Source organism: Pezoporus flaviventris, unplaced genomic scaffold (assembly GCF_033815535.1).
Source record: "Pezoporus flaviventris isolate CSIRO_AGI_PZ_B2104156 unplaced genomic scaffold, CSIRO_AGI_Pfla_v1 ptg000047l, whole genome shotgun sequence".
In the NCBI taxonomy this organism is placed as follows: domain Eukaryota; kingdom Metazoa; phylum Chordata; class Aves; order Psittaciformes; family Psittacidae; genus Pezoporus; species Pezoporus flaviventris.
Genome location: NW_026892595.1, coordinates 3,855,756 through 3,883,369, shown reverse-complemented (window position 1 = coordinate 3,883,369; position 27,614 = coordinate 3,855,756). Strand labels below are relative to the sequence as shown.

The 27,614-nt window shown below is 35.1% G+C and overlaps 1 protein-coding gene across 4 annotated transcripts in view; it reads right to left on the bottom strand.

Annotated features, from left to right (window-relative positions):
• Positions 1-27,614, bottom strand: part of PFKP (phosphofructokinase, platelet) — a 45,010-nt gene that overhangs the window by 6,886 nt on the left and 10,510 nt on the right. For 2 of the 4 annotated variants that reach the window (XM_061468044.1, XM_061468047.1), the window contains 14 exons: positions 21,882-21,959; positions 20,287-20,476; positions 17,567-17,732; positions 16,771-16,815; positions 16,562-16,670; positions 16,036-16,131; positions 14,771-14,863; positions 14,275-14,400; positions 13,591-13,655; positions 12,831-12,900; positions 10,187-10,333; positions 9,472-9,542; positions 8,957-9,044; positions 7,699-7,851 (listed from right to left, as the gene is read on the bottom strand). In XM_061468044.1, coding sequence (XP_061324028.1) covers positions 7,699-7,851; positions 8,957-9,044; positions 9,472-9,542; positions 10,187-10,333; positions 12,831-12,900; positions 13,591-13,655; positions 14,275-14,400; positions 14,771-14,863; positions 16,036-16,131; positions 16,562-16,670; positions 16,771-16,815; positions 17,567-17,732; positions 20,287-20,476; positions 21,882-21,959 — 1,497 coding nt within the window. Of the gene's footprint in view, positions 1-1,801; positions 1,955-7,698; positions 7,852-8,956; positions 9,045-9,471; positions 9,543-10,186; positions 10,334-12,830; positions 12,901-13,590; positions 13,656-14,274; positions 14,401-14,770; positions 14,864-16,035; positions 16,132-16,561; positions 16,671-16,770; positions 16,816-17,566; positions 17,733-20,286; positions 20,477-21,881; positions 21,960-27,614 lie in introns of all 4 variants that reach the window. The other 2 variants (XM_061468048.1, XM_061468046.1) reach the window with 2 other exon arrangements.

Genomic DNA, 27,614 nt, shown 5'->3' with positions numbered 1-27,614 from the left:
TATATGCACATTCATCTCCCTCATTTTGAGAAACCAAAACCACTTGTAAACTTCAAGCTTTCTAAAACAGCTTGCCAGCTGCTGGTAGTAGAATAAAATTTTCTGCCTTTTGAGAAGCTCCAAGTTCTAAACAAGGATATAAGTAATTAGTTGTGTTTGGGACTACCCACTTTAGATTCACTGAGGAGGATTTCTATCCTGGGCTATACAAGATGCATAGTAGAAACTTTCTACTATTCTTACTCTCTCAGAATGACTGTGATGAAAACACCAAAACACAAAAATGGCACATACTGACTTTAAAGAATCATTAATTCACAGTGAACTCCACAGGCAGCAAAGGCCAAAGCTCAAGTGCCTGATGCAGATTTCTGAAGTTTGAACATAAAAGGCATGGTGAATCTTTGGAGGACTCCGGAATTCCAATGCTTGCTGAGCTTTCATAGGAATTGCTACAGCTTCATGAAAAAAATGTGATATACAAAACTTCACCGACTGAACAGTGTGGTATTGCTAGCATAAACTAAACATTCTAACCATAGTGAAACACAATAGATACCATTTTTATTTTACTCACAGCATTACTGAAAGCTGTACAAATTGCAATTAATAATACAACCAGTGAAGTAAGAGGAAGCAGCAATATATTTTCCCATTATGTCTTCATGTTTTCTCTTTTATAGGTAGATCACTATTAGAAGTGGTATCAGTCACAATTAACTGACTTAACCTACTTCTATAAATGTCAGCCTGAGGGGGAAGCAGCTAATAGAGTGGTGAAAGTAACTGGGTCCTGCCTATAAATGTACTGCTACAGTTCACCCACACTACACCTTAAGTCATCCTCACCCCAGGGAAGACTAGGACAGAATGTAATCCACCTATCTTTCAATTATCTACTGGGGCTTCTTCATTCCATGTAAATAAATAACACAGTGTCAGAGCAGGAAAAAAAAACTGCATTTCTCAAACCCCTGGACTTCTAACTTTCTTGGCCAATTACTTCATAATTACTTAGACAGACAGATTGATAATGAGGGGCTTGATAAAACCCGGAGCTGATGAGAGGTTTATTCTCTTGTCTGCATTATACCTCAACTCAGTTCTCTTTGCAGTGGCTCCAGCAGACTCAATAGGATAGTGAAGAGTTCATACAGCAGTTTTACCCAAGGGAAAAAGCTGTGGCAGACTAAAACTAGAAAATTGATTGTTCCGACTGAAATGGAAAACTCATTCATAGCAAGCTCTGGCCTTACACTGCTCAGTTACAGTGACATCAGTGACAGCCTTAACTGCTTATACTACGCATGCATTTATATGCACTTAATACGTGTTAAGCCTAATGCAGTCTATGGGATTATTCACGTGTTTAGTGTTAACCACGTACTTAAAATGCTCTACTGCACTAGACTCAATGGAATAATGTGGCACTTATTTATAAAAAATGTCCTTTCTTCTTTCACCTGAATAATGCTGAGGAGATACATAAGATAAAAACCAAAATCAACGCACGCAAACTATTTTATTCTCGGTAAAAGCAAGTGCCCTAAGCACTAATGCAGCAATCCTGAATAACAAAACAGACTCCCCAGAAGTCACACATACAACATAATGAATTTTTATGAGGTTAATCTTTAATTAGCTTTCAAAAATTTCTTAACTATAAACTGTAAAAAAAAACCAGTAACTGAATGATTCTAGAAAACTAGACATTTCAAGGTCTTTACGTATCCTCATCTTACGCATTTTATTGTCTTTTAAAACTTTTTTAATTGACTTTTAAGAAGATATGCAGTCTTACCTCCACAATAGCATTCAAGGAAGTGTCAGCACCAATGCTAAAGTCTGTGCCTGGCACATTGTTGCTAATAGTAGCAGGCAACACACAGATAGGTACGCAAAACTCCTCAAAGCGGGAACGTGCCTCATGTAGCTGCAGACAACTTTCATAGGCCTGAAGCAGTGGTACAAGTGTGAGTGATACATTCCTTGTCTTTGGATTGCTCTGCTAATGACTCCTTGTATGTGATGGTACATTTGGCTGTCCATTGGCCCAAATAAATACAGTTGGTGATATTATTTGCGGGTGGATATCCTGTACGTACCACAACAGTGCACTGGGGTTGCATTGGCACAATGCTCTTTGAAGAAATGCAGATTAGTGCAAGCTAACACAGAGCGAATGCAAAGTGTGCACAGCACAGGCATCTGAAGCAGTTGAGCAGAAAAGGGCAGCATAAAGGTAGACTGGAAATCATCCCACAAGAAACCACTTAAAGAAATGAAGTTTGATACGTGTTAGAGAGATTAGAAAGTTAACTAGTAAAACACCTACAGTTTGAAGGAAATGCTTAAAGAAAGCTTTTTAAAAAAAAAAAATATGTTATCCTATAGTCAAGACACACATCTATTTCTTCTAAGAAAAAGGAAAAAACTTTTGCCTGTGCCTTCTAGGATTCTATTAACATCAAACATCTGCCTCTATGCACACAGACTGAACGCTGGCCCAGAAAAATGCAGGGATGTGCACATGGATGAGTTAATAAAGTTTTTGAGTATAGTTCAAGGATTCTTTCAAAAGCATAGCTGTAGGTCCTTGGAAAGATTCCAAATTTATTTGAAATAAATCATCATGGGATAAGGATTAGGCGTTCCTAATAGATGTCAAAATAATACTTAAAGGTTAAGATTTTGCAGCTCTTCTAAGTCAGCAAACATATTTTTAAGTTACATTATTCCAGTTCTTTCTAATGTAAACTAATCAGCATCTCTCATGATGCGTGGCAATTTTTTAAACTGCCTAGGTAATGACTCTCCACAAGAAAGCCTGATTACACAGTATATTACATTTTTCTTAATCTCTTTCTCCCAGAAAGGACTGATGTTCACAGAAGTCTCATTTCAATTTCTCAAATCAGTTCAGAGAATCAAACTATTGCAGAAAAAAACTAGGTTGCTATCAAGCTGTCTCCACAAATACCTATTCAGTGCCTGATTTAAGCAGTAACTTAGGAGAAAATTCCAGGAAAAAATTACAGGGAGAGTTCTGCTCTCTAGGTTTTTGTCGTAGATCAAGCAGACCCTGTTCAGTGTGTTCAGTGAGGGGACAGGACATACATGGCAGTAGGTGCGTAACTGCAAACTGACTTCCTAAAGTGTATCTTTACTCATGTATTTCAAAGTGCAACTTTCAGTTAAGGTCAGTGATAGAATTCATTTTCATAAGTCCAAATACAGTGTAGAACGCTGCACTTTAAGACCTGTAGCTCTGAGAAGCACTATAGCCAGAAGAGCCACAGATGGATTTTTCTTTTCGAGTGGATGAGACTTTATTGAGAAAATTTCAGTAACTGCCCAGCTCAACTTAGCTGAGGCTGCTTTGAATTTTTACTTCTACTGAAAAATATACACTGTTGTCACAGCAGTCTGGTAACACCACATGGCTTCCTGAAGATCTGCAAAACAGATTTAGTTTCCCTAAAAAGTTAGACTGAGACTTTTTGGGAAACCAAGTTGAAGGGAGGTTTAGAGCAATAACTAACATAATCAGTTAGTCTGCATTTATGATATGTTAAAATGCAGTTATGATATGTTTTACTTGCATTAAATATTGCCATTTTATTTGATGCAAGTGATTTCAGCAAACATATCAAAAGACTGTACCTTCACCAAGCATGAGCATTAGATGATTATAATGCAACATCTTCGCATCACTGCAGCAAAATATATTTTCAATAAAGGGTCATTTAATAATTATAAAGGGTAAACAGTTAATGGGAGGTTTTAATAACTGCTTTACAACTACTTTTTCTTAAATAAGTATTACAGTAAGATTACAGAGGGATGCTTACTACATCAATAAAATGTTTTAACCATTTCACACCCTTTTATTGTATGTGTTATTAAAAAGAGTATTGTCATAACCAAGGATGCTTTTAAAAAAATACACACAATCAAGCAAAGACTGTGGTTTGTTGACTTCATGCTGATCTCAATGCAAATAGTCACTTGGGATTTACTGCCCAGCTCTACAGCAGCTGTTGATAGGACTGAAGTGGATGGATGAAAATTTAACTGGTTAGCTAGCTTAGCCAAGCTGATTTTCAGCTTCCTAGTTGAGATTAATGTGAAGCCATAAATGCTAGTACCAGCATTGGGAGCATACAGGAATCAGTGTTTTCCAAGGGAAATGCACGGAGATGGATGGCACTAAGGCAATCTGACTGTAGCTCTCTTCGCTCCTCAGTGGCTGTTTGCTATTCTTTTTCTTATAAAACTAATTGATCAACCTGTACCCCCTTCTCTTTGATGAAAGGAGAAGACAGATTGTCAAAGAAACACATTAGTGAGTTTTAGCCTCTTCCTTCTTCAGGTTTTGTTTTTTTTTTTTTTTAAATCTCTCATTTACTTCTAAATCTCCTTAATCAAATACATATTCTTCTATACCTTGTTCTGTTTTTTTCCTTTTTCCATCAGTTAACACTAAGCCTATCAGCAGGCCTTAGTTTCAAGTTAAGTTTTCACCTTTTCCAATCTCTTTCCATGTTTCGTACCTGAAAGAGTCTAACTTTTTATTCATTCTGATTAATTATGGAGTAGGTTTCTGCATTTTAGTTCTACCTGCAAAATGTATTGCTAATGCCTCTTTTTGAGCAAGTAATACATTTAATTTAGAAAGAAATTTCTATCCTTCATGGTTATACAGGAAAAAAACCTAACACTTCTTTGCTGTCACATTCCAGAGCACCTATCTGAGATAATATTCTACCCATTTCATGGAATTAACAACACGGAGTTGAGAACATAGGTATTTTTATTATGGTACTTATTTTACCAATCCTTCCTTTTCAACAGAAATCTCAAAGCTCATGTTCTTATCCTTCAGTCCTGAACAACTTAATGCGTATATCTAGATATACAAGCCTTATGCATACCCTTTCCAGGTACAGAAACATTCAGCTTTCTCCAGGTATTTTATATTGGAGTTTTCATCAACAATTGCTCTCAATAACATTCTGAAAAGTTAAGTGAAAAATACAGCATATCATAAATTTAAAACACTACTCAAAAGACAGACCAAATTCTACTATTCTACTGATTACAAACCTACATTTTAAAGCAAAAATGGAAAAAAATAATTGAACATTTCCAGATGCTCACAAATGCGTTACAGAATCTAAATTTTTATTACTAAGAAATGTTCCTTCTACTATCTATGAATTAGGGAAAAGAACACTCCTATCTAATCTCTCATTTGGAATTTATGTATCTCTTGGTCTGTTTTTTCTTGGGGTTTTTTGTTGTTGTTTGTTTTTTTTTAAATGCAGATGCAGCATCTTAACACATTTTATCTGCAACTGTCTTGAGGTACCATTTACATACTTTACGAGTTTCAAACAACCTAATACTGACAAGTGACTAGTAATGCCTAACACTAAGAAGGGCTCATTACCCAGCAGAAATGTACTTACCTTACTAAAAGTTGCCAACAATATAGAAGAACAATACCACAGAAAAACTAAGTGTGATGACATTTGGTGTTCATAAGAGGTATTAACCTGAGAGTGTTGGAAACTATGATGCATTTATTGATCTAACAGAGGCAATAAGAAAAAAAAATGCTATAAACTAGATATAATAGATATTCATGTCCCATCTGCTACTTTCATTTATCACTGGCAACTGTAGGACTTGTACTGAGTCTACGAGTCACATTTAATAGGGTCATCATCACTACTGAACCTGATCTGAAAATATGACACAGGAATGAAAGGATATATTTTCATTATCAGTTTTAGTGAATCACGTTCAATCAATCAGAGCAGAAAAGTGAAAAGATACCAAGCAGAAATGTTTCCCCAACACAAAAGTCTGCTCCTTCCCCACCAATAAAAAAATTAATTTTCCATTGGATTGAATCTAAATCTTGCAAAGCTGCTACATTTCTTACTTATTTCAGAGAAAAATCTAGAGAAAATAAAACACAAAACCAAGACAGAAGCTATTAGTAAGAAAAAAAAGAAAAAAAAATATAATTCTGAGAAGTTTTCAACTACTGCATTGAAAATCTGGAGAAAATGACTTTTTTATTATGCAATGAACGTGAATGATACTTAGAAACCTAAATATAAAGCAAAACACAGCAGCAAAGAGGGAGAGACTGGCTGACTATGATATATCCTCCCTACATTAAATAACCTATAAAAAGAAGTCAGGTAAATAAAGCTTATAAAGGAAAGAAAAGAAGAAAAGTAGGTGTTATGCACAATCATTTTACTCACCTTAATTTGTGATCATTTTGGAGAGATATTTTTATTTACCAGAACTGGAAACAACATCACCATTTATAAACTAAGTTGTCTATAAGGAATGTGTTCAAGGTAAATTTTAGTTAGTTTAAGCTACTGTCTTGTTCAAGGCAATAGTTAAGGAAACTGAGATTTCCTAACTAAAAGGTTTATTTTGCTAAAGATAAAAATATTTCTGTTGGCATGCTAAAAAAAAAACCAAACAAACCAAAACAGGTGAAAATTATGTTAGTGCTCTTGAAGTTAACAGCATTTGAAGAATCATTTTTCTGAAAATAATACTGTAATTTTCAAAACCAACTTGAAAGTCTTTTCCTGCTTTACATAAGCACTCTGCTCATGATTTTTCACTTTTTAAAATGTAGCTCACTATGTACAATCAGTGAAAAATTCTACATTCTGGCTCCAACATGACTGAAAACAAAAATCAGAAAGTGAAACTTATAGTAATTCATTGTAATTCACTAAGATATGAAATAATTCTGTTTTTTCATTGGAAGTGAAAATGTAAATCAAATTTTGAAGATGAGTGCTGTATTAGTTCTTTGCTGTGTTTTAAACAAACTATGGACACTCTATAGCTGTACCTGCAATATGTATGTGGCTGCAGATTACGCTGAAAAAAAAAAAGAAGTGCTGTTGTTTCACAGACAGAATTACATCATAGTATATAGAGTCGCTCTTCTTAGCAGTGGATTAATGCTTCTCCAGGTGATCTAGATGAACTGTAATTGTGCATATCTGATACCTTAATTTGTATGCTGTTTGACAATGATTTCTGTCCAACTCAGTTTTGTATGAATAAATCCATTTTTAATATATAGTGTATTATTGGATGTGGGTTTTTTTATAAAATATTTCATAATATGTCTCAAGTCTTCTTGGTAAATCTGTTATTAGTAGAAGACATGTAATACCTATCATTAGAGAATAGTGGACCTTACACTCTCTGTTATAGGAATAAACATGTTACACAAATAAGGATCTCCTGAACAGAACATTCACGCAGTGTTTGTTACAGCTAGGTATACTGATACTCTACATATAGAGGGATTTTTCCTCTACAGTGCCTCGAATGATCACCAAGTGTTAGCTTTATGCTTCTTTCTTCCATATACAAGAGATACTTGCCATCTCATTTTGTAGTTTATAAATGTCCATATCACATCTGAAACCTGTAGTTTCAAAGGAAACCTAATGGAAACTCATGGGATCCTAAACGTTCTCTTTTTTAAGAGATACCACGAACGTGGCTCTATCAAGTAACTGTATAATTTTCCAAATTATATTTCCGAAGTTCTGGTCCATAAAAATATCCAGTTCTAGCCAATTTAGACAGTTTTAACCAGAACTGCTTTGTTAGTAAGCGCACACACCAGAATAGACTTACATCAGTTATAGTGTTCAGAGCAGTATCTGCACCAATGCTGAAATCTGAACCCGGTACATTGTTGGATACAGTTGCAGGAACCATAACCATTGGAACACAGAATTCGTCATATTTCTCTCGGGCAGCTGACAATTCCAGAAGTCCAAGGTATGCCTGTTGGGCACAGGCATTGAGTGAAAAATCAGGATGGATAAAACAAGGGCAAAATTGGAGTGAAAAAATGGAAAGGGCCACAGGGGGAGCCATTTCTACCACAGCATACTTCATCATGTCAAAGCATTAAGGAACTAAATCTAACACACACACAAAAAAAGAAAGCATTAGAAACAGGTACACTTTTTAAAACAAACAATAAATAGAACTTTCATTTTCACAGGAATATATAATTCAGACATAACAAAGTGTTTTGTACGACATAAGCAACTGCAAACTATTTCCCCAATCTTCTGGTACTGTTACTGCTCATTTGAAATCTTAATATTCCTGAACTAGGACCTTGCCTAACAGGTTGGAAAGAATGGATGATTCATTCCTTACCAAAAGCAACAAGCATGTCTTCTCTGGGAAGAGTTGGCAAAATACTTTCCTGAATCAAGGTTTCAAAAAACTTACTATTTTGGTAAAAGGAAATAAACACGAAATATGGGAAAAGAGAAAACACTTCTCTAGACCAACTACAGATTTTGAAATGCACTGTGACACAAAGCAGCTTAAATAAGGAACCACAGTGCAATTACTGCTAAAGATCAAGAACTTCTGCATGTTCTAAGTACTGATACAGTATAAACTGTAACTTGGCACTACTGAAGTAAAATATATATATATTTATTAATAAAAAATATTTGCATAGAATCACAGAACCATTTGGGTTAGAAGAGAAGCTCATCTAGTTTCAACTCCCCTGCCATGGGCAGGGACATCTTCCACTAGACTGGGGTGCTCCAAGCCTTGTCCAATCTGGTCTTGAAGCACTTCCAAGGATGGGGCATTCACTGCTTCTCCAGGCAATCTGTTCTGGTGCCTCAACACTATCAGGCTGTATTTATTCACTTAGCACATCCTGTTTTGCAGTTACTGGCCACTGTCTTGAATGTCAATTTTCCACAGAATCTGTGATTAACAATACACTACTTGTGCTGTATATAAAAGATTAGTTATAACCAAATACATTTTACATGAAGATTGGGTAAAAATTAAAATGTAAATGGTTCATTTTGTTAGTAGTTCTACTCAAACATAATTAGATATTTCAGTGTACCTCAAATCCACCAATAACCATAAGGGCGTTAATGTTGTTAGTGCGCATCTGGTCAGCAATCTTCTCCAAATATTTTGCAGGAAGAGTACTAAAAATTATTAAACCAAAAGAAAAATAAAAACAATGTACAGACTCTGCAGCAGTAAGAACTAATTGCTAAGCTAAAACAGAGCAGGCAATGCAATATTTTTTGTTTTATGTATTTGTCCACACAAATAATTCTTCCTGACAACCAGTAAGGAATCATGTCAACTATAAAGAAATGAGCTTGCAATCCTTTTAAGTGTAAGGACCCCAGGAATTTTTTAAGTCGAGGTCCTGACTCCCATTTTCATTCTCCCTTCAGGGCTTGTACAGTACTATAAAGATACCCAACTTGGAAAGTAACGATCTAAAGAAAAATAAAAAACCTGAACACTTAAAACATTCTGTGAAAGGAGAAGAGCATGGAGTCATATGGTGGTTATATAAAGTACTAGAATTCATCATATCAATTGGCAAAACACTGATGTTACCGTTTTGTACCAAGAATTGATCCTCCTTGACCAGTCCAGCCTCCAACATCTCCCCAGCTGATTTCCTTTATCTTTGAATAAAAGTAAAAAAAGAGATTGTTAAGTAATTACCCAATTACTTCTCCTGACATGCAGCAAACAACAGGTACTATTTAATGTAAAGCTGTTGGAACAAGTTTGAGGCTCAAAAAGCAGCAAAAATGAACTTGGCAAATAAAACAAATCATGTCTTGAATCCAGTTTCTCCTCAATATACCAACTGGTGCTTAAGACAGGGAAACAGAAGAATCCAACTCACCTGGGGAGTAAAAAAAATAGCTTCCTCCTTCAACAAGTACCACTGCAGAGTTTCTTATAGCAAAGGAACTACACAGGTGCACATTCTGTACTCATTGTACAGAATTGACAATTCATCTGTTAATATTCTGTGGAAAACCTGCCATGTGCTAAATGCTGACCAAAATGTAAAGGTAGGATTCATCTGCACTAATTCTGTAGCTCTGCATCATGTGATTAGCAAAACCTAAGGCATATGAATCTATAGACTTGAATAGTTGAGAAATACAGCCACGATCTGGATGTTGTATGTCCTTAGGAAATAACTTACAGAATTGCTTCTCACAACAGTTATGACAGAACATACCTTCTAAGAATATCAACAAAGGTGGTGGTGTGAGATGGGATACACACTATGCCAGGCACACGTCATACTAACCTTCCCTCTAGCAAAACCTTCAAATCCATCAATGACAGCAAACATTTTATGGCCTTCAGTTATGCCAACTCTCACTGCAGCCCTCACTGCAGCATTCATTCCAGCTGCAGGGGCACCAACATTTAAAACTGCCACATTAAAATTAGTCTGAAAGAAAAAAAAAAAAAAACCAACAAAAAAAAATAAACATTTAATAAGCACTTCAATTTATACAACACAGTTAATGTGTCCATCATACACAGTCACATAGATGCTAAATATGAGAATATAGGAAAGGAAGTTTTGAAGCCTAATCCAAAATTTAAAGTTAACTAGAAGATACATACACATATTTCTCCATTTGCAGACTATCACGTAGAAACAAAGAGTTTGTGTTTTTTTTTAAAAAGAGTGTTTGGTTTTAAATAAGACTTTATCACAGTTTCATTTGGTTTGTAGGTTAGGTTATTCAGCTTTTTATATTCTAGCTCTGGTAGGCTCAAGAAACACAAATTACCCTATGTTATTCATAGAATCCTAGAATAGTTAGGGTTGGAAAGGACCTTAAGATCATCTAGTTCCAACCCCCCTGCCATGGGCAGGGACACCTCACACTAAACCAGCTCACCCAAGGCCTCGTCCAGCCTGGTCTTGAACATTGCCAGGGATGGAGCATTCACAACCTCCCTGGGCAACCCATTCCAGTGCCTCACCACCCGAACAGGACAGAATTTCCTCCTTATATCCAATCTAAACTTCCCCTGTTTAAGTTTTAATCCATTACCCCTTGTCCTACCACTACAGTCCCTAATGAAGAGTCCCTCCCTAGCATCCTTAGAGGCCCCCTTCAGATACTGGAAGGCTGCTATGAGGTCTCCACGCAGCCTTCTCTTCTCCAGGCTGAACAGCCCCAACTTTCTCAGCCTCTCTTCATACGGGAGGTGCTCCAGTCCCCTGATCATCCTCGTGGTCCTTCTCTGGACTTGTTCCAGCAGCTCCATGTCCTTTTTATGTTGAGGACACCAGAACTGCACACAACACACCAACTGAGGTCTCACAAGAGCAGAGCAGACGGGCAGGATCACCTCCTTTGACCTGCTGGTCACACTCCTTTTGATGCAGCCCAGGATACGGTTGGCTTTCTGGGCTGCAAGCGCACACTGAAGCCGGCTCATGTTCATTTTCTCATCAACCAACACCCCCAAGTCCTTCTCTGCAGGGCTGCTCTGAATCAATTCTCTGCCCAACCTGTAGCTGTGCCTGGGATTACTCCGATTGTTCCGACTGGTTATTCAACCAGTTTCATGTTATCAAAGCAGTAGCTTTTTGCAACACTACACAGAACAGGAAAGAGCAGGAACCAATTCTAGCACCATAGGATTTTGGTGTGGATCATCAGTACCATGCAAAGCAGAACAGATAACTTTTAAAGTATCAGCCAGGTTTTTAGAGCAGCTGACAATATAGCAGTAAAAAGGAACACTCAATGTATTTCTCAATATCATCTGTTTTCAGATTAAAACAGTTTTTAAAGCTTTCCCTAACAACCCAAAGTAACTGCTTATATACTGTGTCTCCCCAAGTTTAATGAGCATCCCAAGTAACAACTAATCGACTCTAATAGAAAAGTCTGAGATATCAAATATACATTTGTAATTTAAACCAGAGGCAATGTAAAAGAGAAGGATGTATTAAAAAGATAACAGGAAATAATAAATATTTTGTAAATAATGTGTATTCCCTACTTGCGCATTTAGCTCCCATTTATATTGTTTTGTTATTAACTGTACTGTAGGTAAAACAACTACATCTAAATGGATGTAAGCATTAAAGACTGAACACCACAAGTAGCCAAAATCACACAATCTAGCTACAAAATACTATTAATAACTTCTGTCTTTTTACAACAGACCCAACTCTAAAACTACAACAGTTCTCAGGTTTCAAATTAAGAACATTTTGTACTGATAAATCCTGTATCACTCAGATTATGGATTCTTTCCCAAGGAAAAAAGCATCAATACTTGCATTAAGAAGAAAAAAACATAACAGAAAGATTATTCCTGAATGTTCATTGTAAGGGTATACAAACCAGGAGTGCTACTATGTGTAAAAAGATAGTAAGCATCTTTGGATTAAATTTTAATTGAAAAACATGAAATGCAGATCTTCTGTATATGAAGTATTCCATGAAATAGAAAGCTTATTTCCATGTAAATCACAGCCCACTATCTCTGATTAAGAAACTGTCAGCTAGCATAATTTAATACAATACTGGCATAAGTAAGTGTTGATTTACAACAGATAAAAACATAATCCATTACAAAAAAAATGAAAATGGCACTGCAATGCATTAATATTGTTTTATTTTTACAGCTTTGAAATTAATACTGAGAGCTAAATATAAGTAAAGAATTAAAACTGACCTGACTGACCTTTGGGAAAGTTTAGCCACTCTGTAGGAATTTAGGAAACAGAATTTAAATGATTGCAACTGCATAAGCAAAATGCAAGAAAACTTCGACAGCCTGAGCTTATACACAAATTCATCATGCTACGTCATAGGTTTGAAGAGATAATTAAGGCAGTATGATGAGGAGAGAAGAAAAATGTTATTTATTAACGATATTCCAAAAGCACTGTACACTCGAAAAAAAATCCTTACCTTTGGAAGCTCGGCATCTGGCTTTTTGTGCGACAGTAATTTGTAGGTGTTAAGGTTGTTTTCAAAGCTCCTAAATAAATAAATAATCAATCAAAATTAAGAAAATAGTAATTTTTTTCAACTCAGTTATTTTAAAGAAATGCTTTAAAACAGGCATGTAACATTAGCACCAAAGACGAATGCAAGCCGTAAAAACTGGAAATGAGAACACACTGGAAAATACTCAATCCTGCAAGACAGTGAGAAAACACAAAATATTAAGAAAACATAAAATAACTATATAGCTGGCCAGTATATTTATAGATCAGTGATAAAGCATTTTATTACCAGATTACTTGAAACAGAAAAGGCTCTGTTGACACGAGTGCAGAATGTCTCCCTCCAACATTACTGTTGGAAAACTACCAGCTACTTACAAATAAGTGCATGGGATTGGCCTCAAAATCTTGAACAGACATATAGTTGCTACCAGCCAGCTCATACAACACACAGTTCTTTTCTTTGCGACTAGTTAGCCTAGTATCAGTCTGCCTGACTAGTCTGATTCAGTACTGAACTAATTTTCTTCCCTTTATATGTTTTTATGGAGATAAGAATTTTAGTTATTCTATTTCAACAACTCTTCTGTATTCTCTATTATTCCTAAATACATAGAAGCATATGGATATTAAATTTAAAATAAAATGCCAAGCGCCAGCAGAACAGTAAAGCAATTCAGCTTTTCTAGAGTAAATAAACCAATGGAAGTTATTGGCCATACCTTCCACGAAGCCTAACAGCCTCAACAAATCTTCCCTCATCCATGGCTTTCTGGACTTCTTGAGTCTTGAAAAAAGAAGTGGATTACTCAGTGTGTTTAAAAAACACAGGAAGCTGATTACTTAATATATTCCAGTAAATAGATAATTTTGAAATAACTTTCTAAAGGGAAAAAATAAATGTTGACATTTCATAAACTTATGAGCTACCTTTTATCATAGCATAAACTACAGAGGAAAGAAGAACAAAGTAGAAGCAGACATCTAAAGCCTTCCTGGGAAGAAAAATAAAAATCAACGTATCTATTTTTGTGGGTTTTTTTTTTTTTCTATTTAAGCTGAACAGTTTTAGTGCAGAAACCTAACTGTCACTTATGACATGTAAATGGATGCAAGCATCTGAATAATTTGTTATGGCAATAAAAACAGAAGATCTGAGATGACATTTTAAAGGAAATAAAAAAAAAAAAACCACCGAAAAACAACCCCAACATATTTCTTACTTGTTGGTAGTTTGGAAATAAATAATAACACATAGAAAACACACATGAAGTTCATTATTCTCACATGTGGGAAAGTGCTGCACATATTCCCATCAGTGTTTTAACAACAATAGACAATTATTGTACACAGTGGTCTGTTGTAGTTAATGAATAACTGTAACTGGCTTTTTGCCAGAAACTCACCATCTGCACACACTCCATCAAAGGCAGACGGACAGCCTGGTTTCCAGACAGGGACACGACGCAGGCAGGGGTAGCTGGAGTTGCTTCTAAAAGGGCAAGCACAGCTTCCACACCCATACGACTTGCCTGAAAATACATAATGTTTGAGTTCTCAAGCAAGTGCTTAAAATGACAAGGCTCCCAATCACAGAACTTGTCATGATTTCACCATAAACCCAACCGAAACCACTTATTCCTTGGTAGGTGAAAATGTCACAGGCTGTTTAATACCCTTAAATATGGACAGTTGTTCTTGAAGCTTTGCTATTTAATCTTAATACAGATTCCTTTACACAAAATGCTTCACTGTTCTGAATTTGAGCTATACAAACAGTTAACGCAATACAGTAATTGGATTTTTCAAGTTTATCAGCTAAAGAACCACCCCACCCCCACGTAAATAATCAAAATGTAGTTGCACTATGTGGTGTGTCATGAGTATTTTAGGTTTACTCACCAAAATTCTGTCAAAAGCTGAAGGGGTTCCACCTCTTTGCACATGACCCAAGATAGTTACTCGTGTGTCAAAACCAAGCCGCTGAACTACAAGCTGCAAAGAATTTCAAAATACAGTGCGTTTATCATCATTATTTCATATATGCATGCTTTAGCATTACTCTGCTTTATGCAAAACTGGAATAATAAAAATTTACATATACTATACGTTAGTGTGTCAACAGTAAATGAAAATACTATAGAAGTTAAGCTTCTAAGTTCTAAGCTTCTAAGTTGAGCTTCTCAAAGTTAACTAGGAAGTTAACTTCAAGAAGTTAAAGTTTTAGTTTATTCCTAAACTAGAACTAAACTCCAGGTTTAGTTTCCAAGGAACATTTTATTTAATTATGGCAGAACAGTGGCTTAGATTACCATGCTTTAACTACAGTTACAATGGCTCCATTATGCACAGTCCTCAGCCTTATAAAAACAGGTCTAAGTATTATAATTAGAATACTTGAAAGAACTGCAATTACAATGTGTGATTAACTCCACATTTCATCTATGTGTAAGATTACACATCCCAAAAGACTCAGTAAAACTTTAGTGGATGATTTAACCTCAACTGACAAGACTTTAAAAACTTTCAGTAAAAATTATAAACTGACAGCTACAGAAAACAAAACTTCATAGTCACAGGACAGATAAACACCCAGTGAAATCAAAATGGCATAGATCCTGGTTTGAAACATCTTTTCTTAAAGGACCCTTTCTATGAAAGGAGAATAATTTCAGCTCAAAAGCTTTCCTTAATCTCAAATGCCACTGAAAATTTTGGCAAAGCAACCATTTAGAAAGAAAAAACGGCAAAACTCTGCCCAGGGTAGACGGTTTTATTTCACTGTGACACAGACCATGTAAAACACTATTTTACAATAAACATAAAGTAATATAGGATTATAATTACTGATCTGAGGTGATTTCAGACTATCAGTTAAGGCACCCAAGAAGTAGGTGTTTTGGACTGTTGCCTTACATTATAAAGAGAAAAGGTTCTAATTAACTGAAATAATTAATGGAGAAAAGGTTCTAAAGCCACTGAAATAATTCCCCTTTAAGTGGGATATGGATTCAGATAATAAAGCATAAATATAAAATGCAACCAGCAAACTATGTCATAAGCTACTTTACAGGAATAGATTTACTTTACAGAAATGTTATCAACAGTAACAAGCTCCATCATAAGAACAAGACAAGAGAATGTATCACAGGGTTGTTGACACTTACATCCTTAACCTTCTCTGACGTTATAGGTTTGTTATGGCAATCAATAGCTCCTTCAGCTACAATAATAATATTTAACCTTTTCTTTCGTGCACGATTCTGTAATAAAAACAAAAGAACCTCCATATAATAAAACTACTGAAATTTACAGCACAATTTTATAATCAATTGCTATACACTAAGCTGCTAGGATTTGAGGAAATATTTCTTCTATTTGGTCACCTCAGAGTTTTCACACATTTTATCTTCATATAAGTCTTTTCATTGATGAAGTGAAATGTCTTAAATTAATAAGGAAAGGTACACATGCTGTTTTATAAGAATAGTTTTATGTAATCCCTAGAGTAGATCATATAATTCTTCAAAACAATCACAAAATGCAGGAAAAGAACTGCTAAAGGTCAGATGGCACCATCTGTGACATCAGAAGCAAAGGCTTGCTGAAAGTCCTGATCACATTTTTAAATCACTGTTTTCAAACAAACATCTGCAAAAATGTCATGAAATCCCAAATATAGTAATAGATTACCTCTGAAAGCTTAACACACATTGTATCTTCCCATCCTTCTTCTGGTGGATATTCAGGAATAAATACCCAATCTGCACCACAGGCTAAGGCACTAACAAGAGCTAGATATCTAATAAAACATAACAGATGATTAGACATCTATCGTTCACATCTCTCGTATTTCATAACTGTATCTGTATGAGACACAAACTGCTGAAGATAATACATACCCACAGTGTCTCCCCATAACCTCCAGAACAAATGTCCTCTGGTGGCTGTAAAATTAAGAAAACAAATGAACTGTAATACTGCAATTCAAAAGTTCAGTCCAAAATCTTGAAAACAGAACCTGTTATCAGGAAACAGCCTGTGTTTACCACACTTACCAAACACAGGACTCATTAGCAAAACAGAAGGTCACATTAAACAATGTATTTAAAATTATGCATATTCCCACACATAATTCATTTTCCCGACTATTTTATTCTAAAACACATAAGGGCAGTTAGGAGAGAAGAGGTGAACATTTACTAGCAATGTACAGTTAAAAACTGTAATGATTATACCTGTATTACTCTTCCCCCTCCCCCCCCCCCCCCCCAAAAAAAAAAGGTATATATATATATAAAACATGTAATTGCTTCAATTTTACCTAGGGAAAGCTTACATACAAACAGGTGCTACTTTGTACTATTTAAAGATGTGCCTTTATTTTCTCTAAAAACATCTTAAAAAAACAAAGCCTGCCCCTAAAGCTGATGAAACCTCTACAACCAGATGCTTGAAGTGTTGCCACAATAGGAAAGACAGAAAAGCAGTTACTAAGAAAAAAAGAAACAAAGACATCTGAAAGATACAGCTAAAAGAGCCATTATTTCCACTCTACAAATATTACAAATGCTAGCCACCTAACTTCTATTTAAGATTAACTTTTATCCCCCAACTATTGTACAGCAGTAGGATACTTAAGATTTGAAGCATAAACAATTGTATATGTGTTAGTTTTCTACAATATGAATGATTTACCTTTGAGCAGTGGTCATGATGGCATCCACAACTTCAATGATTCTGTGCAAGGCTGAGTCAGTACCTATGGTCATATCAGTACCACAGAAGTCATTGTCTATGGATCCAACCATTCCCACAATGTTAAGGTAAGCATACTTCTTAACAGCCTCTTCATCAATCTTTCCTGTAAAGTATCCAGAGAAAGAGCTGTGAGATTATTATTAAAAAAAACAACCAACCAAACAAAAACCCAACAAGAACCAAAAAAACACAAACAACTTTTAGACATATTGCTTGGATGCTCTACTTTTGTAAATTAAACATATCCAAACATAAAATTATGTTTGGATACTTTAGGTAACAAGGTTAGTCAAAACTACAAACAAAAGCCAATCAAACAACCAAACAAAAGAATCCCGCATAGAACTCTTTACAGTAAGGAAAGAAACAAGAGCTTTTCAGTCCATTCCAAAATGTCAGCAGATTATCAAGTTTTGCAACCAACCTTAAAATTGATGGTTTGGACTTAAACAATAGCATTCAAATTGTAGTCTCAGTGTATGACAGGTAATAAAGAAGTAAAAGGATGCAAACTGGATGTAATTATGGGCATTGGTAAACAATCAAAACCCAGGGTTAAACATTTGAAGACATCTCTTCCACAACACTGAAAGGCTCTGATTTCATGATTAATAAGCAAATACAATAGAAAAGCTCCTCTTCTAAGTCTTAGTCACTCAAGACACCAGTGAAAATGCTGAATCATCCAAGAGATTTAAAGGATCTCAAGGATGAAATACCTTAGCTGCTTAAGTGCTTAAAACTACCTTAGTATCTGTGGATGGGATGGTAGTAAATATAATGCCAATACTTTAATGAGATTCAAGAACTATATCAGTGTGTTTAATGTCTATACTACAGAAAATAACAGAAAACACAATGAAAAAATATAACTTATATCCACAAAGATATATGCAGCATTCTGAAGAATAATCAAAATGTTTTTTATGAATGTATACCATGCATTACAAACCTTTTCTAGAGTTCCAAAGGTGACTTAATAATCACATGAATAAGGGATATCTGGTTGACATATTCTACTTAGGTTTCCAAAAAGCCATTGACAACATCTGTCACCAAAGGATTTTGAGGAAACTAAGTAGCTACAGCATAAGAGAGAAGACTTTTGATAGAATAAATAATGTGAAAGAAGGTAAAAGATAACAGAGAGCAGTAGCAAATGCAAGTTCTTGTATCTGAGAAAGGTAACCAATGGAGTTCTACAGGGATCTGTGCTGTTCAATATACTCAGCAATAACCTAGAAAAGGGAATGACTGGGTTTAAACCACGACAGCAGTAAGGTGCCAAAGTTTACCGATCAAACCGAATTATTTGCATTCTAAAGGTATGGTGTGTCTGAGAAGAAATGAAGAAGACTGGCAAGACACAGTGAGCACTAAATATCAGATGAAATTCACTGCAGACAAATGTAAACTAATGCACATGAAAAATGCACCCTAACAGCACAAACAAAAAAATGCTATTTTCAGCATAATAATATAATAATGCTGTTTTCATTAATAAATCAGCTTCAATGCTCAATAGCAGTCAAAAAATCAAAATATTAGAAAATATTAGGAAAAGAACAGAGAACAAAACAAAGATCATTATACTACTGTGTAGATCCATGGTTTGCCCTCATCTTGAATACTGGGTGCAGTTGTGTGGTCCTCCCCACCTCAAAAAGGACATGGTAGAACTGGAAAAGGTTCAGAGAAGGGCAACAAAGATGATCAAAGGTATAGAACTTACATATAAGGAACAACTAAGCAAACTAGGACTTCCATCTAGAAAAAGAGATGCTGAAGGGAAAATAAGACAGCTGTAAAGTCTCAAGTGGCATGCAGAAAGGAATCAGGATTGATCATCACTGTTTGCTCTAGCACAAAAATTATAGGACATCAAATGATATTAGAAGCCAGAAGGATCAAAATAAACAGAAGATTCTTCAAAATCTTCATCATTCAATGAAGTTGAACTCCTTGTCACACAATGTTTTCAGCAACAATCTGTATGCTTTCAGAGAGACTGTATAGATTCATGGAAGAGAAATTCATTAAGGACTGCTAATAGCATCTGGTTCAGGAAGTTCCAAAGACAGAAATGGATGGAATCTATGAAGAGTATTTATAAATTATAAATAACATACAGCATTAACACAGCATTATTTATTCTTGTCCTATTCTTTTACTCTTCCCTATACATGCTTTTGGATGCTATCAAAGACAACTACTAGGTGGGATGCACTTTTACCAACAGCCACTTATATTCTGATCTTAAACACCATCATACAGTCAGGAATCATAATATAATAACAACCACGTGTGTGGCCATTTGAGGAAAATGAACTACCATCTCAGTTTGGATATGAGGGCAAAAGGCTTTTCAAGCAGAACGTTCACAGTTCAGACCCTGAAAATGATTCATAATGAAGGGAAAAAAAGCCATACAGACTGTTGCCCAGTAACTTATTTGGCCTTTTTGAACCTTTATGGTATGTAAGAGAGGATGTGCAGAAATAAAAACTATTGCTTTATGAAGAAGCGTGTAATTTCCTAGAATGTATGCATCTAATTTTGAGTTTAAGCTCTGGATATAGTTTTTATATGTACAGTTAAGGTATATAACTTCCTTGGAAATTGGACTAGAAGTCTATAGCGTCTAAATGCAAACTTACCTTTCTGTGCCAATTCTTCTAGAAGCCCACTCCACTCTTCACGGAAAAGATTGGCACCAGTTAAGCTACCATCTCCACCAATAACACAAAGATTAGTGATTCCTCTCTGAACCAAGTTGTAGGCTGCCTGCAGGCGGCCCTCCCGGGTACGAAAGGATTTGCAGCGTGCACTACCAATAACTGTACCTCCCTAGAAAAAGGGAGCGTAACAGTTTTAATTTATAATCCAGTATTTTAATGTTTTCAAGATATATTAATGATGCATGATCTTGCAGCATAACCTCAATCTTCAATTTTAAAATAACAAGTAATGAAAATCAAGGAATTATCAAACATGTGGGAAATTATGTTCTCAGGAGCAGATATATACAACAGGAGCAGATATATACAACAGAAAACACTCAAAACTGACTGATAAAGAGCTACTCTTGAAGGAAAATGTTAAATTATTTGGGATTAACTTCAGTAGCATGCTAATAAATGATCTAATTGTTACTTACACGTGATGGTAACAGTGAGAGTGATATGTTATGAAGTAGTTAAGTATTAGGTGAATTTGCTTCAAAGTGTGACATTTTTCCAAAAATATTATAAGATATATGACCAATAACAGAAAAGGCATATCCTTATCAAAATTAGCATCTGTCATTCCACAGAGCTGTGGGAAGAACTGCATCAATATTTAGTCACTTGCAGATCAGAGTAATGTTAAATTTCCTGGTTTATTAATTATCTGCTGTAGTTATTAATGTGATTTATGGAACTTCTCCCAGAAATAAAGTTTTATTTTCAAAAAAGACTGAATCACCCTACCACTGAAAATTGCTGAGCACCTAGCTAAAAGTAAGTTATTCACACATCTTCTACATTGATGTCGTTCAGACAACAAGTCTCAGGAAAAGTCTATTTTTCCCTTATTTTTCTCTCTGCCAACTGCTTTATGTTTATTATACTAGCTTCACAGAAAGTTCCAAAGAAACCCACGCTTCACCTAGAGGTAGATTTCAGAAAGCCTGGCAAGCAGTAAGGCCTCTTTGCCAAACACTGCATCTGCTCTGAAAGAGGTAACAACATTACCATGCTGAGATAAAATGTACAGAGTCAAATAGGCACCTTGCAGAACACTGTAATATAAATGTACTAAGTCACTGGTATTATCTGAGCTCTGGAAAACTGTACTGTTACTACACGCATTACTATAATTCTAAATCCACTTAACACAGAAAGTCAACAGGGTTTCATAATAAAACACTTGCCTTACAAAATAGCTGTTTCATACTTTGGCCCTATAATGTCTTTTTTATTAAATACAAGCTTGTCAGTATGGCTTCAGGAGGCTAATGACATGCATTGTTGAAAATCTAGCACAAAGGTTTTCAAGATTATTTCTGTGCACCAAATAAAAGACCACATAAAGCTCTTTAGAAAGCGTCAAATATCCATATTGTAGAATTCAGGCTCTGCCTAAAAGTGGTATGTGCTGGTCACTCAGTCATCACAGAATTCAAATCCATAATTACAGTGGTTGCCTGGGTCTAGAATTTTGGTTCCCTGTTGTAAGAGTGAGGGTTTGGGTCCTACCCCCTAACACTTACCACTTGCAAGATACTTGAAACACTTTCCCATGAAACTTCTACAATATTGTCACCTCCATCAACCATTCCCTGGTAACCCTGAAAGAGAAAAAGTATTTCAGAAGTCTGATTTGAAAACTTGTGTAACATTTCCACTGCAGTAATACTCACCTTGTATATTTTAATGCAATTTTAAGTAATTAAATCCACTGAATAAAAAATTACTCAATTTAAATGCAACAACATTCAAGCAGGTATCACACTGGGGGGGGGTGGAGCCAAACCCTTTTCCTAAACTATTGTTTCTGAAGAAAACTTGAAGATAAAGTTAATAATTTACACAGATAACACTTTATGAACTAGAATGACATTGGATTTCTCCTTTCTTATGAATAAACAGTCATTTCTGAAAAACTACAAAGATGGAAGAACTTTGAAAGGCATTATAAAATGTGCTTCCTAAAAACACAACTTCAGCCTGTGGTAACAACCTTAGGAAAAATTTACCTATGTAACACTTCGTACACTTTTCCCCCCCAAGATAAGTACAAGCAAAACAAAATAAACTGCAACAACTAAATTATTTTTCATAAATGAGGAAGAAATCAGTTCACATGATTTTTTTTCAATGCAATTATACAATAGGTCACTGAGAGAAATTTAGTAGAAAAACAGAATTTTAGTGATGCGTTTAAGAACTCCTTAATACCTTATCTCAAATAGTCTTCAGAAACCAATGCATGCTGTAACATGGAAAGAACTACACTTAGCTGAAAGACAGAAAACTATCCAGTGAGCAGTTGAGGGGCTTTGTTATGCCTGATTTTATTAACCCTCTGCACAAATACTAGCAGAAAGATACCGACAATTACTGATTCTTTTCCATTAGGCGGTATTGTAAACACTGATTCAAAAAAAAAAAGAAAATACAGCGAAGTTCTAACTTGGAAAAAACTAATTGATAAAGAAACCAGAATAAAACTGGAGTTACCATTCAACTGTTTGACATTTATTTAAATCCAAATGGAAATAACCCAACATGGGAGGTTAAAGAAAACAAACAAGAAACCACTAAAGAAAAATAAACAAAGTTTATGTCTCCATTTTTAGATTATGTGCACACACAGGTAATAACATTGAGGAACAGTTTTGTTAACCTTTCTTCAGTTCTTGCAAGACTGTACATATTTAGTTTTAGGGTTCTGAAGAACGTATCAGGTGGAACTAGAAACAGAAGGGAGTTTAGAAGACAGAAAAACTGACATTATAAACTGGAGACCCTTACTTTGGCACAATCCTGAGTATATGTAGATTTTATCCAGTAAGTAGTAACTTGGGAATGTACTAAACCTACACTGGCTTAAAAAGCCATATATATTAAATGAATACCGTATCATAGTTGGAGTCCCTCACTAGCATGATAGGATAAGAATATAATGTGGACTCAGGGAAAGTACGAGTTACTCAAATTAAGCTTTTTAGGATTCTAGTACAGATTTCAAGGGGAAAGCATTAAAGTTCCTGCTCAGTGAGACTTGACTAATGAAATTACATACAAGATGATCAAGTCATAGTAAAGACACACCTAGATGGAAAATGACCTGTCTCTAATCTCTGTCATTTGATAAATCTTTTTAATATTTTGCATGCTCTTGAGACAACTCTGATATGTATCTAATGTATACACAGTCTTGTATACTAATGTATACACACAATGACTTGAAGCCAAGACATTTGCATAATTCCATCAAAATTAGAGTAAGTTAGAGAAAAGAGAATGCTTGACCTACATATCAAGTCAACAAAATAAAATAAAATCATTTTCTCAGATAAAGTGTAAAGATCTTCAGACAGAAACACTCCAGTGGATCCAACTGTGGTTCATGAATGCTGATAAATTACCAAGTTCACTTATCACAGCTTTGCTGTTTTGTTGGAGTTTTTTTAAAGCAAAGTATCCAGTACTCCCTATATCACTCAGCAATGAATTGAAAGCTTTTTCTACTGGTGTTCCTATTAGTAACTACAGTAACACAAAGATTCATAGGCAACAAATCCTGAAAGAACAGCGTGATGTTGCATCCTAACTCAGTTTGTAACACTACCCATATAGTAAGCTGCACGACAAGCTGACAAAAACATATATAGTGCACATATTTGCTCCAGCTATTCACCTTTCATTTTACTTCAAAGGAAAAATGAAGAAAATGTGTCCAAGAAAGTATTATATACAGGAAATATACAAATAATTACCTACATATCATGAGACTCATAGATGAAAATTTCTAATTCATATTTTATTAACAAGCCTAACAACAGGGAAAAGCAAATGGATAAACTAATATTTGAAACTGGCTATAAGATTATTTTATATACTTTATAGCTAGGCTAAGGACAAGCTATGACCGACTCCTGCACCACACATCTTTAAAGTAGAAAGAACTCATGCATCTGGTCAGGAGTCCACAATGGTTCTACTTTCTCTGTGAAGAGAAGTGAGAATAGGGGTTATATTAGCAATGCCTTTCACAACAAGGTAACAACAGGAAGCTTTTGGAACAGGTCTGATCAATTTTAACTGTTACATTAGCTTTTGCTAACAGTTCTGTTTTCCAAGTAGTGTATGTCAACTAAATATCTACAATGTAGCTAGAATTTCCACACTGTTCTTTTATACCTTAAGAGAGACAAAAGCCATAGAATTAGAACAGCTCTGCAGAAAAGCTATGTGGGGTTAGTGCTGGGAAAGATGACTAATTATAATGGAAGTATTAACAATTATCACAATTACCATTTATCATTTTTAGTTATTTACACACTGATGCTAGCTTGAGGACTGGGCAATCCATTCTAAAGGTGGAATTTAACTTGAAATATTTTATCAAATAGTTCAACACAGTTGTCTGGCAACTGAAAATTACTGACAGATATGAATACACATCTTAGTAAAAAGAAGGTGTGAACTTGTCGATTTACATTCTAAAAATAGCAGCGTGGATACTAAGATACTAACATTTTGGGGCTAGAATTGAAGAAAGTAAACTGTCCAAAACACAGCAAGCTCTGTATGTGAGGATCAACTCCATTTTATGCTTATTCCTTCCTCTACCCAAATCTGAATATTCAAAAGATGAAGAAGAGGAAATCTCTGCAGGTCATATGTTCACAGGATACATACATATATACACTGTTTAATGCTAAAGCTTTCCAAGAAGAACAATCTGCCTTCTGGTATGATATATGTGGGGCATTTGGGGCTTTAACAGTTAAGTTTACTTACTGAGCTTTTTTAGTTATTGCTTGACAACATAAAATACTAGCATCACTCAGTGCACAAATCACCACATAAAAGATGAAGTTTTCCTCACAGACATCCATGACTGCTGTACCATTGCATTTCCAATGCTGGCCTCTTGAGAAAAAGACTCTTAATCAAGATGAAGAATCTAAAAGGTCCATAGCTTAGTAGCAGGAGCACGCATCCACTGGGAACTATGTGCTTCAATCCTGCAAAAAGTGCAGGGTATACATACTTAAGACTGCAGTTTCTAAAATGAATTATCATAAAAAGAGAGGCATCACTTTTTCTTTTCATTCTCAATTAAAAATAAAAAAAAAATACAAACACCAAGTCACTTCTGCTACTGAAAAAAAATCAACTAACCTCCTAGCACAGCCTTGTATTTTTACATGTACTTTTACCTCTTAGATATTCACAGCATAAGTAAAATTAAGTCCATGGATATTCAAATTTTAATTCAGATTGAGAAAGTTTTGAGGAACCCTGTGCTGTGATGCTAGTCAGTCAGGGTGACTACAGACTGTTTATATACTGAAACATGATAGCATGATTAAAATATGAAACAAGGGCAAGAGTAAGCACTGTTTCCACAAATAAACGGCAAAATTTTCAAATCTGCTAATTTCACTGAGTTAAGACACATAAGTTCTTTTCAATTTTATAATATTTCTGAATTTATATAAAAGTATAGTTTTTATATAAATTGTATATGACTATAATGATTTATAGTATTTATATAAATGATTTTATCCTTTTAATTTTGACATGTGGCTTTGTTTTGTTTTTCTTTTAGGTATCAAAGTATTGTCCAATTCCAATTTCTGACCATTTCTTTCTCCAGGCTTGGTAAACCCATCTTATAAAAGGCAATAAAATTACTTATATCTAGTTTATTGCAAATTACTATTTATTTATCTTGGTACTCTTATTAAAAAATGAAGCAAAATGGAGTTAGGAAACAAAAGAAAAATAGATTTATCATTTGACTTAGAATATGGAGCTAGTTTTAGCCACAACTGTAGAAGACAGATGGGTTTACAGTACAAAAAAATGACAGAGAAAGTCACAGGAGAAAAAGAGCGTATAACAACTACAGCAAAGTAGGCTTGAAAAGGCTGAGACATTCAACTCCATTTTTGGCTCCAACAATACAAAATTTTTCACCTTTCAGATGTAGTCACTTCAGGATTTTTCTTCACTTTTTCAAAGCAGCTTCAATGCAAGTATCACACCTATGTCTACTTAAACTGCCTACTGATAACGTAGGCTAAAAATATACTACTCTCATTGCTTAACACACTGAAGTTGCATTTCATAAACTAATTTAGAAGAACTTTACTGAAAGTATTAAATAAAATAACTTTAAGTATATACAAAAATGTATTTCTTTATACATTATGCAAAATCTTATTAATAAGGATCATTAGTGGTAAGTCTTACCCTAAGATTTTTACCTTCCTCTACACTTGTCACCTGCATCTCAAAGTGCTGAAATTAAAGTTCTTTCATTCCAAAACTTGCAAGTGTTTCTCTGAAGTACTTATGTGCATTGTGAAAGAAAAATGACTTCATATTTTAATTAACACAAAGTCAGAGAGAAAAAAACTTAGCATTCGGAACTTCCTGCAACAAAACTAAATGGACTAATCTAGGGGCAAAGATCTCTTTCAGAGCTATTACTCATACTTACAGGGAAATGTGCATTTTTCTCCCAGACTACGCTGTTATAATGAAGAATGACAATACATACTGGAAACTCAGAACTCCAACACTGACTTGATTTTTACAACCCTCTTTCCTTCTCAAGTAAAGCAGAAGAAAGTTGTGAATGCTCCACTCCTGGTGGTGTTTAAGGCCAGGCTGGACAGAGCCTTGGGTGACATGGTTTAGTGTGAGGTGTCCCTGCCCATGGCAGGCGGGTTAGACCTTGATGATCTTGAGGTCCTTTCCAACCCCAACTGTTCTATTATTCTATGACTCTAAGTACCTGTGACTTCACATTGGCAAACCCTAGCATTTAACAAAGGAACATGATAAATTAAACACTGCAAGTTCGGAAAACAGAAATATCTAGATTTCTCTAGGAATTTATCACTGAATACACTCTGTGATAGAAAAGTTTTTTAAAAGGTGACAAAAGTAAACATACCGTAAAATGAACTACAAATACTGTAATTCTTAACTTAAACATCATTTAAAAAAACAAACAAACAAACCTGGCCTTTAGAGAAAACCAAAAACCCCTCCTTTCAACACAAGTATCTGACCCATTTCAGCAAGCCTGAAAAACAGCTGAACACTGAAGAAACCCTAGAGATTGGCCACGCAATTAGTACACACTAAGTATTCAGAACTACTTGCTGCAGCACTGTAGTAGTACAAAAGAATTTTGGAGCACAGCACTCTGCTTATTTGCATTTCAATTTACTTTGCATCTCTTTAGTAAAGGAACT